This window comes from Pelecanus crispus, chromosome 7 (assembly GCF_030463565.1).
Source record: "Pelecanus crispus isolate bPelCri1 chromosome 7, bPelCri1.pri, whole genome shotgun sequence".
In the NCBI taxonomy this organism is placed as follows: domain Eukaryota; kingdom Metazoa; phylum Chordata; class Aves; order Pelecaniformes; family Pelecanidae; genus Pelecanus; species Pelecanus crispus.
Genome location: NC_134649.1, coordinates 37,413,997 through 37,427,089, shown reverse-complemented (window position 1 = coordinate 37,427,089; position 13,093 = coordinate 37,413,997). Strand labels below are relative to the sequence as shown.

Here is a 13,093-nt window from a genome sequence, read left to right as displayed (position 1 = left end):
ACAGCCCCCTTCATCCCCAAAGGAAAAAATAATCATTGCACGGCGGACTCCTTAAATCACTAGATTTTAATAGCCATATAAATCCTTTGCATACAGCAATCTGTGGCATATGAGAAACCATACAGATACCCAACAACTTCTTCTAGCTTTTACCACGTAAAACTATCAGCAATTTATTTTTTTTTTAATCAACTCCTGTAGTAGAAACAATAACCAAGCCGTTAACAGCAAATTTCTAATTTTCTAAAAGAACAATGTTTCTTCTCTTAAAAAGAGCAGAGAAGCTGATGGGGAGTTTCACATATATGTACAGATTGGGGTACCTTGGAAAGATAGCAAGAAGATGGCTGTCAGCCCCGCAAGCGTGCGTACCTGGTCTGCGGGGGGGCTCTAGCAGCACCCCGTGTCAACCCCCGAGGAGGGCTGGGGGTGACCGAGGGGTGACGGCCGCCTGCTGCTTTGCCTTCCAGAGCACCACGCACTGCCTTGCCCGCCAGCAGCCATGGTCCTGCTGAGACCAGGACCAGGTCTCTCCCCCTGGGACACGCAGCAAGGAACCGCGCCCCAGGGAGGTGCAGGATCCGTCCCCACACATCACCTTGCAGGCTGCAAGGCATAGCTTGTCTGCATTGCCCTTCAGGAATTATAAACCGTCAAGAGGACACGCAAGCACACCGTATGTTTCCACGCCACCACCCAGCACCTCGCAGGCGAGCTGTCCCCCTCCTCGCCGCCCAGCGAGCCCAGGAGCCCGTACCCCTGCGCTATTCGCATACGCAACCCGCCCCTCACGCCTGGTTTTGGTGACGTCGGCATTCACAGAATTCACGGAATTCATTAAGAAAGTTGTTATTTACATCAACGAGTTCAGCAGCACGATGTGATAGAAGAGCTGAGACAAGAGTTCACCCGAGTTTGCTGATTCGCACCCTGCCCACGGGCTTATTGCTGACTCGGGCTCGGGGACCACATCGCTCTGGGCGGTTTCTGTCCCTCCGGTTCACACGACGGTGGCACAGCTGCTGCCTGCACCCCGAGTTTTCACTTGCTATGTTCACCCTCAGGGGGAACCATCCCCTGGGTGAGGCGGGCTGCGCGCAGGCGCCGTACCCTGGGCAAAGTTAAGGCATTACATACACACAGGAGCTGTTCGGGGATTTAAAAAAACCCACTCAAAGTGTAAACATTTTTGCACATACAGTCATTGGACTTCCACGCACAAAGTTTTCTCTTGTTTTCTGCATAAATCACGAGTTAAGGAGCTACACAAAGAGCACTTGAGCAGACACCTGGAGCACTGGGATTCTCTCACAGCACGGCAGCATGCAAGGTGACAGACTCTAAGTAGTAGAAATATTGTAAGTCTCAGTCCATGACACTTCCTCCTTCCTACATTTCTTATATAGTTTAGGTAAATGTCATTAACACAACTATGTGCCAGTAACTCGGATAAGATGGGCGGATGTGTAAGGAGCTTCAACACACTGCATGGCTAGCGCTTGGTGATTTCAGCTCGTTCCTACTTTATCTTTAAGTAGAAAAGGGAGACATTCTGCTTCCGTTCCTGTATCTATGGAGGTTGCTCAATGACCCCTAGGTCGCTGTGCTGGCGGTGCTATAGGTTTAGGTATCAGTGATTCTGCCTTCCTCAGGGACTTTGGCACATTCACCCCAATTCATACAAGATCCCTGAGAACTTATCAAAGCTGCAGTACTTTACAATTTAAAAGACCCAGTGTGGGTGCTCGGCTCCCCGCCACGCTCATGCCTGCTTCTTGTTGCTGTCCGCGCTGTGCAGCAGCGCCAGGAACTCCAGGATGAGGTTGGCCGTCTTGCGGGGCCGCTCCACCACCACTGAGTGCCCGCAGTTCTCTAGGATGTACGTGTGGCAGTCTGGGATAGCGCTCGCTAAAACACTGGCGCCAGAAACGTCCAGGACCTGGATGGCAGGGGAAAAAACAGTCACTCCCACGGGTAGAGCTAGGTTTTGCTGGCCACCGTAGAAACCCTGTTGGAGCTGCTTTTGCAAATCCAAGTAAGATGCTGAGCAGGGATGCGGACACGGTCCCTGTGATGGCAGCCCCGTCCCATGGTACCCACGCCTGGGAACAGGGCAGGGAGCCTGCATGGTGCTGGTCTCAGTATGCGGCAGTGAACTCTCCTGGATGCTTTTTGGCTGCCAGCTCAGTGCAAAAGGGTCATTGCAAGCAAACATTTGCACCTTTGCATTCGCACAGCCCTTTGCATGCCTACAGCTTGCCTCCTTCCCCTCGCCCCCCCGGTTCCTCCCTCCGTAACCATCCCTACACGGAAACACAGACCAAAAGACGGAAGCCCCATGCTTTTGCCTTGCTGCCTGCCCACGGACAGCACATTTCTCCCCAGTTGCCAGGACAACTCTCTTTGCTGGCACTTTATTCCTCTTCCCAGCCCACGCCTGCCGCGGCGCTGGCATCTGCCCCCCCTGGCCCCGGCTCTCCCCCCTCCTCCCTCCAGCCCCGCGCTGGCTGGCAGCTTTCCACGCATCACCCTGCTGAGCCCCCGTGTCCAAACCCACCAGGGACGGGGACACACGTGTGCCAGCTCGCTGCAGAGCAGCGCACAGCTCAGCACCACAGCCCGTGCCGGTGTCCCTGCGGGTGGACGTGGGCAGAGATGGAGGCACGGTCCCACGGGGGGAGGCGGAGGGGGGCCGTGTACCTGGTCCTGCTTTCCCCAGATGACCTGCGTCGGCGCTTTGATCTTGCTCATGTTCTCATGGAGAGAATGCCTGGACTTTTCATTCACGATTTCAAAAAACACTAGTGGGGGCAAGAGGAGAGTCAGTCCTACGCGAGAGGAATGCTTTGCCTTCCCTCCTCACAGGGGTCCCTGCGGGCCAGCCCTGCCAGCGTCCCCTCAGTGGCAAACCCCAGGTAGGGGTGACGGGGAGAGCCCCGACGGGCTGTCCTTGCAATGCCACCAAGCCCCGCTACGGAGAGATCCTCCTCCGAGCCCGTCTCTTCATAGGTGTCAGTACTAATTAACCCAGCTGGGAGGGCGAGGGTGAAGCAGCGACCCCATCGCCTGTGGGGGTGGCAGTGGGTTGCTACCAGCGACCGAGGTGCACCCCCAAATCTGTTAATCACATTGCCCCCTCCCACCCTCAGCAAGGCAGCAGGGGGGTGCTGGGGCCAGGCGGAGTGCAGGGGACATGGGGGCTGGGGACAGCCCATCCCCATGCGCCAGGGGTCTGGCTGGAAAGCCTGGCTAGAGGGGCTGCTGCCGCGCACTTACATTTCCGATAAAAATCGTTGTGTGGGATGCGAACGTCAACAAGGCCCTGGAGGATCTGCAGGGAGAGCAGAGGAGAGCTGCTGGGGGCACCCACGCCCTGCACAGGGGTAAGCGCGCCCGAGAGCGCCCGTGCATGGCAGGTGGCCAGGAGCGTGCCCCCGCCGTCCCGACGTGCCCTGCGCAGCCTGGCCCTGGCGCGAGCTCCTTCCTAAGCACGTCTGGCTGTCGCAACCAAGCTTAAGTAACATGTATTTCATCAACTGTGTTTTCGTCTTTTATGATGCAAACCCAAATTTCTCCCCCAGTCCGGCTATCCATGGCCAGGAGCCCACCTCAGCCATGACTGTGCTATTCAACCTTCTTTTATTCTTTTGGCAACAAAAAAAAAGGCCTTAGCGTTACCTTACACTTTTTTCTTACTCTCCAATCTACTTATCCCAGAATTCCTACGGAAAACGAGCTTAATGGTGAGCCTCTCGCCAAGTTCCTCTTGCCTGACAACAAGGTGTTTAATCCATTGCTTTTGCTTAAAAAGCAACAAACAATCCCCCTCCAGGCCAGACAACAGCCACCTTAGTTAGTTATTTAATGCTTCCTGCCAGCCATATTTACTAAAAAAAACCCTTTGACACTCCAGCCCACTGCCAAACACCTCATGGGAGGCGGAATTTCAGTGGGCGCTGCTGGAGGGAGCTAGGAAAAGTGGGTTTGAATGGAAAGTGCTGGAAAGGTGCTGGGAGTGGGGCCGGGGATGTCCCGCCTGGGTGATGGGGTGATGGCAGCGTTGGCTCCGCTCCTGGCATCGCCTCAGCTGCCACCACGCAGGCTCAGGGAGAAGCAAACCCACCCAGGACCCCCTTTCCCAGCTGCCGCAGCCAGCCTGGGCTTCTCACCTGCTGTGGCACCTTGAAGCGAACGTAGGAGCAAAGCTTCAGCATATCCGCCATCTCCTCGGGAGTTGAGGGAATTAAAGGGATTCTGCTGATGTGTTCGGACTCTTGCAGCTCCCGGAGCTGCTTAATGAACTTGCTGTCAATGGTACTCGGCAGGCCTGGGTCGAACGAGAAGAGGGGCACAAGCTAAAACCCAGGCAAGACCTCAACAGCCCCAGCGACAGAGCATTGCTGTATTGACCTCCATCATCCCTGCCTCTGGCCTCCCGCCTGCTCAATCATTAAAAAAAAAATTAAAGTAGAGGGGGAGAATAAAACCTGTACATACAGCAACCTTAGTATGCACCCAGAGACACCCCAGCCTCCTCCTGCTCCAGGGCTTGGCACCACCGAGCCCCACCAGCTGACGCAACACAAGGTGTATTCCCTGTAGACAGGCATGAATACTTTGGCAAAAATTATAGTGTTTATTTTTATGTGGACAGCAGATGCAAATACTAATGCCCGTGCCCAGCCTGCCACAGAAAAGGGTTGGACAGAAAATTTCAGAAGCCCCATCAGCATGCACCACTGTGGGGAAAGAAATCCCCTGGCAGCTTAACCCCAAACCTCTCTGCAGCCCCCACACAGAGGTTTCACATCCAGAAACACCTGGAAAGTCAGCCAACACCTCTCCCAGAGAGGAGGGGGAACCTTGCCACCCCCAGAACCTGGTAGCCAGGTAACGTTCGCTTTGCTTCATTACTTATTTCTTATCTGGGAGCCGCTTTCCTTGCGTGGGAGGGGGAAGCAGCTGCTATAACAAACAGGATGCAGCAAAGGCCTCCTGAGCAGAATCCTGCCAAACCCCCATGCCTCCTGCTGCATGTCATGCCCAGGGTCCACCAAGCCCCCCGGCGAAGGGGATGGTGGGGATGGAGGGGTTCTGCATAGGCACAGGGACACCCTGCTGACCTGCGCCTGGCCCCGAAGCGCTCTTCCCGCTTGGAGCACCCAAACAGGGGAGCACCCAAATGAGGGACACGAAGCTCTCCAGCTCCCGAAGCCCCAGCCCTCCAGCACACCAAGGCTCTCAAGTGGCCAGACTGGGGAGGCTTTTCCCATTGCTGCCTGGGCTCCCCCTCCAGAACCGAGAGGCTATGGATGTGCCTGCCACCCCAAGGGGAAACACATTTTCTTCCAGAGCAGGACTTGTCCCATTCTCCCTAGTCCCAGCTCTAACCACAGCACAGCGCGGCAAACTCCAAAGCCCTGGAGAAGAGCAGTCAGGACAAGGCTGTGATTTCGTCCCATGCCCTGCCAGAGATTTTCAGACTGTACATACAAATTATTTCAAAATGCTTTGCACTGTTTTGCTCCCAGCGCTGCTCTGGGCTTTTGCACTGGCTCCTGCTTGATCTCTCCCTGTCTCGCCTCCTCTGCATTGCCCACCTGCAGGACAGATGAGGGTCAGGCTGCAAATGTCTTCTGGGTACTGAGCAGCATAGACGCCGGCAACATTTCCCCCCATGGAAGTGCCAACCAGATGAAAGGGCCTTCTGTTCAGCTTGATGCACTCCACGAACTGGCAGGGGAGCAGAAGGAGCGTTGTTAGGGGAGAGGAAGCAACGGCGTGGGGTCATTAGAGAAATTCAACTCAAAAGCTTGAGGTCTGTGGCTCTGGCTGCCTGGGAAGGGAGGGAGCGAGTGGGGCCACACAAGGCAGGGCTCATGGGGCTTAGCGTCCCTCATGTCCCCACATCTCTCACATCCCTGCATCCCTCTGCAGAGGTGATGCAATGCTGGGGCATTACCTGGTGTATTCTTTTAGCTTGCCCGCTAATGGAGTAATCGTCCAAGGCCGAGCGGGTTGTGCCCTCGTGCCCAGGCATGTCAACACACACCAAGTGCAGGTTCTTTGGCAGGAACTGCAGAAACAAACCGGGGTGGTTACAGTGCAGGGGAACCTCTGTGAAGCCCAGGGATGGAAACTGGTGACCAAGGGTGGGAACAGGGCAGGTTGCTCTCCTCCTAGCAGCCCTTGGCTACTCGTGCACCCAAATAAGTCAGCTCATGTACCAGGGATGACATGATGAGCAACCATGGCCAAGACTCGCTTCCCAGGGAGGAGAAAGGTACATACTGTTCTTTCCCTGCAGATCTGCATGTCATAGGGATAAAAGGGATCCAACAAGCAACAAGCACAGAGCTAAGGAGGGTATTTCCAGCACATTACAGCGATCACCACATCCCACGCATGCAACTGTTGGGTCCCCACACTGCCCTCAAGCCCAGGACCATCAGCTGTCACTAAGTAGTAACATGATAGAAATGGAGTCCCACCTTGACTATAGACAGCCACATGTCTTTGTGGGCTGAGAACCCATGTAGCATCAGGATGGATGGTCGGTATCCAGGTCTCCCTCTATAGGAATAACAAAACTGATAGTCGTCGTAGTTTGCATATCTAACCTGCATGCCCAAGGCTCGGCGCCAGTACCTGGAAACAAGGAGAGAACACCACCAGTGAGCAAGGCAAGACCAGGGCTCAGCGGCAATATAAGCCAGGTGACAGGTCCAAACTCAGTTTGCTAGGGCCGGTTAGGTTGGGCTCACACCAGTGCTTTCACAGCCTTAACTGGGACTAATTCTGAGCATCTGGCCCCTGGACCAGACCCTGTGCTTACATGTGATCCCTTACACGTGTAGTACTGGCGGCTGACTATTCATGGCTGCACAGCAGATGGCTTGTAGAGACACTCTGTTAAAAACTTCAAACAAGACCACACAAAATTGATTTGGCAATGGAAGTGGGCCAAAATAACAACTCTAAAACTGAAAACACCCAAATGTTGGTATAAGGAGAGAGGCTCAAGAGAGGAAGGCAGAACACATGGCAAGGCAGAGTGCAGGATGGGCAGGCCAAGGGAGGCACTTGTTCTGATGGGTAAGGCGGATCTGTCACGGGTTTATCTGTGCACAACCTTGCAGCCCTGCAGCCATGGGACATCACCCCACGGACAAGCATATCGATCCCAGCCAAAACAACCGTGTCACCAGAAGCACCACAGAAACCCGGTTCCCATATGCTAACTAGATGATCTTTAAAAATGTGTTTACACACATGCGAAGGACTGGAGGGGGCCATCCACGGTCACACACCCCAGAAGATACCTGGCTAACCCCAAGGAAACCTGGGTTATTCCTCTGAAAGCAAGAAGACAGACAGCTCCTGCCAGCACACACTTGCAGCCTGCTCAAAGAGGACGCAGTGAAACTGCCGGCCGGAGGGGAAACTGCTGGCCAGAGATTATCAGTGACACTTTGGACACATGATGTGTACGTGCAGTCCAAGACAGAGGAGCAGGCACGCTTTCTTTGCATTTCCCCTATGCTCAGACGTAATCCTTGTCAGGACAACTACCAGGCTACTCCTGATGGCCAAGATACCAACAAATACATTTATACACAATATCAGAATTTATTTGAGACACAAGAGCAAGGTCACCAACACTGCTGGGCTGTCCTAGCTCTCTGCCCACTCAAAGCTTATGCATAGTGCAATCCTCTTTCAGCATAATCCCTTTTTGGAGGGAGTTAGTGGGACTTAAGCAGCATCTCGGCTCTGTGCTGGTCCTACAAGGAGAGGTGAATTTCTCCATGAATAAGTGTCTTAAGAGTCCTCGCCTCAAAGGCACCGGTGTAAACTACCGATGGGGAAGATGATAACATTTTTAGCAACTGATCCTGAAGGATCAATTCAGCAGAAGGCAAAATAATCTGTGCAAAGCTGAACTGATCCCTCGCAAGGTGTTAACGCGCTTAGTGGCAGCAGCTAACTGATTAACCCCTGGTGTCAGAGCAGGCAGAGCAGGCAGGCCCTGCGGCCAGGGTCAGCGGGGCAGCCCTGGACGTCACGCCTGGCAGGGAGGTGCATTAACTGCAGGGGAGGGAGCGACCAGGACCCTGCGTGACCCTTGGCCGCGCCGGCTGAGGACATGCAGACCAGCAGTGAGGAGAAGGAGCGGGGCAGCGAGTGGTGGGAGAAGGGTCCCTGGGGACCTCCCGGGGACCTCCCAGGAGCGGTGCCGTGAAGCTGGCTGCATGCTGCCTGCTCCCTCTCCTGCCTCTGCCGATGGGGAAACACAACAATTTCATCCCAGAAAAAGCCAACTCGTAAAGAAGCAAATAGGAAAGGAAGAGTAAAGGGCAAACCCACTCTTCTCGCCTGCTGGCCCTGAGAAACGAGATGCCCATGAAACAGAGTGACCCGGTCACTCCTGCAAGATGCCAACGCTACCAGAAACACTGGAAGAGAGAAACATGGGGGCACTTACCCTTCAAAAGAAAACAGCCCTGCTGATCTCTGCTCACACGCTCTCTCCCTCAGCAGAACACAGACCGACCTACCCACAGTGCATTTTCACTCAGCCCCTAATTTGCAACCCTGAAGGACAAGGAGGCAGGCTCTTCTCTACCTCCCGCTCAACCCGGCTCCTCAAAGCTCCCCAGCATCAGCCCCTTTCGCCTCCTTTGCCCTGTCCTGCCACCCCTGCCTGCACCCCTCTGAAGGCTTCACCCCGATCACACTCGCTCTGCTCTGGCACGGCAGCGTTTCTCCACTGATCCTCCTCTGAACCTGAGCCCATCAGGGTCCTCCTGGGCTTCCGCTGGCCACTCGTATGTCCAAAGGAAAAAAAAAACCTCCTCTGACTGACAAACCTGGTACTGTTGGGACCTGCCCCTGGGTGCCAGTCCCGACATCCCCAGGGCAGGAGGCCATCACACCGCCTGCTCTCCTTTGCAGAGCGACATTTGGCCTTGAAGGTCCCCATGCGATGCACAATGGAAAAAAATTCTCTCCCGTGCTGATCCAGTCGCTGGAGTTTTCATCCCATCCTCCCTCCTCTCTGTCAGCCTCCAGATGCTGTGATTAAAAGGCTGATAATAAATGTGCCATTAGAAAAACAGGCTTCACCCTGCTGCGTCTGAGTGCCGGGGTGGGTTAACGTCCTCCTCTCACACGAGGTCACTTTGATTTGGAAATACCGCGTGAGCAAAACTGCAGGAGCCACCATCTGCCGGCGGCACGTGAGGACAGCCTGCCGCGCTGCCTGCTGCTGCCCACGCCGGGTGGTGAGACGCCGTCCCGGCTTCTGAAGGGAGCATTATTCCAGCTTTCCTCTTCAACAAACTGAGATAGGAAAGCCGCCAGATCATGCTTATCACTGATTTCCAGGGACAGACGAGGACTGAAGGATGGAGTGCCTGCCTGCTGTTAATTGGAAAGGACGAGATGCAAGGGGGTAAGGAAAAGCATCACTCCACCTTCTCTGACGCTCCAGCCCAGAAGAGAGGCAGAGAATGAGAAAAGCCTGGTCCATAACTACTAGTGAGAGGTAAGTCCCTGCCTGCCAAGCAGGCTGTTAACCAGGAGAGAACGCGTGAGCCCAGGGAGCCTGACGGCTGCATTGAGGCAGTGGGAGGTCACCAGCCTGCCGGGGCTGCCAGGCTGGGGCACGGGCAGCAGTGGTGATGCTTTTCCCAGCCGCAGTCCTGTCCTTGGGGGAAACAACCCCGAAAAGTTTGGAGATGTCCTGCAGCCCAGCTGAGGCTGCCCTGGCAGACAGAAACCTCAGCAGCAAAAAAGCAGTAAGAAAATGCCATTTTCTTCTCCCAGAGATGCTTAAAGCTACACACAGCCGGTATGCCCCTGGAAAACCCCACCTTACCTGTTCCTATTGCCATCACAGGCAGGAATACACCTCTCTGTCCGCCTTGCTGCCCACCAGCTCTTTGTGCACCTGTGTGCGTGTGAGGGTGTAGGGACCAGCAGTAATTCCACCCTGCACTAAAATGAGAGCGGCCGGGTTAATGAACTCACCAGTAGTAGATGCGGATGAGCGCTGAGGGCCAGAGGAGGAAGGAGGCTACGAAAGCCAGGATGGGGATGGCCAGGGTGCCGCCGGCAATGACAAACATGTTCAGCACATCCGAGTCCATGCTGCTCTTCACTTCCCAGCCTCACCTGCCTGCATTTAGGGAAGGATCAGAGATTAAACACTGGAAACGGTGACAGGTCGATGCCAAATGAGATCTCTGCTGCCAGGGAGAGAGGAAAGCGTCTCTGCGAGAGGCAAAGGATACCACTCAGGAGCACAGCAAAGTCTCTTTCAGTTTTAAAACTCCATTATTTCTTCTGGCTCCTTAATGGATCTAATTATTGCAATGTTACCCTCTCAGGACAGCACATCTCAAACAGGCAATGAGCCTCCTAACAGGCATGGACCCGTCTGGGTGATGGGGTGCGGCATGGCCCTTGGGGCACTTTGCAGACGAGGAAGCACAGTCCCTGCCATGGGTGCAGGCAGCTTTTCCCCTCCAATGGGTGCAGGCAGGGCTGCCTTAACGCAGGCTCCACGTTGCTTTTCGGATGCAGGAGTCCAGCTCCAGCTTCCCTCCCCTTGCCCAATCCCAAATCCCCAGCACACAACCACTGACCTAGAATTGATGGCTTGAGCCTGGCTCTCATTACTGCTCCGCACAGGCACCAACTAATCAAGGGAGCAGAGCCTATTAATGGGCTTGGGAACTGAAGGAAACAACCTGGCAGGGCACTCTTTGGTGACCAGCCCTTATCTGAGACAAATCCATCCCCGTCCCCATGTCCTTGCTCCTGCCCTGTGGGCATTTTGCACTGGCTGTCGATCACAGGTCCCATCCCAGCTCCCAAGCATCCTTTGGACAAATCTCAGGGGCAGCAGGCAGAGGACACAGTGTGCAAGGGTGAGCTCTCATGCAATGCCGTGCTTGTCCCTGAACTTGCCCCACCACAGGCAGCCAGGATATATTTTTCTCATTAAGAGATTAAACCCTGTCACACACACATCTCCTCTAATTCCCACTGCTAACCAACTTATGTCTTGCCCTTTCCTCGGCACTAGGTCTTTTGTCACACATTTTTTTCTAAAATGAGATGTTTACAATGCACATTTCTCCATGCCAGGCCAGGCAGATTTACTTCTGTTTCCTACAAGACTCATGGCGGCACATGGTATGTTGGACGTTATGCTGTGAAGCAAGAACCGAATCACCACAGTCACATCCTCTCCCCTTCTGACACTGTCACACTGGATCACACCAAACCCCCACATTACACATAACCAAGAAAAACAGTTTACAGAACGTCTGAAGCAACAGCCAGGTTTGCCCTCTTGCCCTAGGGAAAATAGGAATAACTGGAATTTGAGGAAAACTGTAAATATTTCCACCAGGCACTTCCTTAACAAAGCTAAACCTCATTTCCTTCTTCAAGCCTCAACAATATGCCCTTACTCGTTTAATTAACATTGTGTAGAAAGATCTTTGATCTCTGCACGGCTTGTTCATAAATAAACATTTTGTGCAACAGATAAACCTTGTCCATGAGAGCAGGGCTGCACAGGAGCCCACCTGAGAGCATTTGCTGCCTTTCACTATGTCACTAAAACACGGAAGAAATTCCGCACAGAAAATCACCGTCATCCCCATCGGTGACCTGTAACAAGAGAAGGTTGCAGCTAGTAGAAAGCATGGGAAAAGCACAGGGCAGTGGGAGCCCCTGCGCTCCCCGGCGTGGGGTCACCGCCTCCACCGCCTCCCCGCTCTTGGAAAACAAAACAAGAAGAAGAAAGCCTTTGAAAAGCCCAGCTTACTTTGCAGAGATTCCCTCCTCCTCTCAGCACGGGTCCTGCTCTCTGTGGGCAGTGGTGGTGTCTGAAAACGCTCTTGGAAGAGGAAAAAAAAGGTTAAAATTGCACTCCTGGGTTTTTTTTCCTCCTTTCAGACTTCGTAGCCGGGCAACATGGCGAGTTTGGGATATTTAAGCCACCGGCTTCCCTTCAAGACGCCTCATCTTCACCTTCTGACTAGCCTTTCCCCTGTTTATGTAAATACAGTCTTTTGTATGATAAAGCCAAATGAGGACACTTGTTCCAAGCAGGAACAAAGTGCAAGCTGCCATTGGAGACGAAGTGAAAGCTGGCGAGGCGGCGAAAGCCAATGCCAGCAGCCCCTGCAGCGGCAGGGCTGTGCAGCACCCCGTGAAACAGGGCTCATGGTTGCACTTTGGGTGATTACAGCTATTAGAACAAAGCCAGCTAAGCTGCTTCCTATCTCCTTCCTCTTCGTCTTAAATGTAATTTTCCAAGCACTCTCAGTGCCCCCCCGAGCCTTCCCTGTGAGAGCTGGGCTGAAGCGTACTGCAGCCACAGAAAATTACTGGAGAGGCAGGAAAATGGTGGCCTGAACTCACCGGCAGCTTTTGGTGGTGGAAATTCAAGCTGGAGGTGCAGCAGGAACACCGGAGCCCCCGCCGCACAGTGCCCCGGGGCTGCTTTGAGCCAGAAAATCCCTGAGAGATCCCCCTTGCCACGGCTGTGGGGCCGTGGGTGCCCCGGGGGGCTCCTGGCCCCATTGTGCCGGAGCGTTTCGGCAGGGCCACGGCAGCTGCCACTCACCACGTGAGCCCCAGCGCCCAAGGCCAGCCACGCGCACCCGGCAAGCCCCACTCGGTGCCCCCCCCAGCCATGGGTGCCGGCAGGGGAGGGTGCTTGGGGAGCCCTGCAGCGCAGCCGAGCGTGGGCAGAGCATCGCCGCTGATTTCTATGGTTACCTCCGATGGAGGTGGCGGGAAGGGAAACACCAGCAGTCTGCGGTTGGGGGCAGCCACTGTCACCCTGCCCCCAGCACCCCCAGCCCCATAAAGCCACCCCTGCACCCAGCAGCACTGCGGGGACACTGGCTCCCCAAAGCCGCACGGGAGCACCTGCGGTGCCAACCCCCTGCAGTGGTGCTTTGCCCAGGGGACCCGCACCCTCCCTGCCGCACCGGCGCCAGGGATGGAAGCAGGCAGCATCGCCCCAGAGCCTGGCACAGTCCTCTGATACCAACTAGAGAGACATCAC

The 13,093-nt window shown here is 54.7% G+C and overlaps 1 protein-coding gene across 1 annotated transcript; it reads right to left on the bottom strand.

Moving 5' to 3' along the window:
* Positions 1-1,762: 1,762 nt before the first annotated feature.
* Positions 1,763-11,869, bottom strand: ABHD6 (abhydrolase domain containing 6, acylglycerol lipase). The gene is made up of 9 exons (XM_075714367.1): positions 11,843-11,869; positions 10,033-10,180; positions 6,492-6,648; positions 5,963-6,076; positions 5,601-5,733; positions 4,170-4,327; positions 3,277-3,331; positions 2,701-2,801; positions 1,763-1,939 (listed from the first exon to the last, which is right to left on the bottom strand). Exons 2-9 carry the CDS (start codon positions 10,149-10,151, stop codon positions 1,763-1,765), a joined length of 1,014 nt encoding a protein of 337 aa, XP_075570482.1. The 5' UTR covers positions 10,152-10,180; positions 11,843-11,869.
* Positions 11,870-13,093: the final 1,224 nt, after the last annotated feature.

What these genes read in the sequence shown, in the direction of transcription:
- ABHD6 (XM_075714367.1), bottom strand. Translation starts at nt 10,151, where the DNA reads ATGGACTCGGATGTGCTGAACATGTTTGTCATTGCCGGCGGCACCCTG. An exon ending in GCTTCAAGGTGCCACAGCAG is followed by an intron (nt 3,332 to 4,169) that starts GTGAGAAGCCCA and finishes CTCTCCCTGCAG; the next exon opens with ATCCTCCAGGGCCTTGTTGA. An exon ending in CAACGATTTTTATCGGAAAT is followed by an intron (nt 2,802 to 3,276) that starts GTAAGTGCGCGG and finishes TGCCCCCACTAG; the next exon opens with TGTTTTTTGAAATCGTGAAT.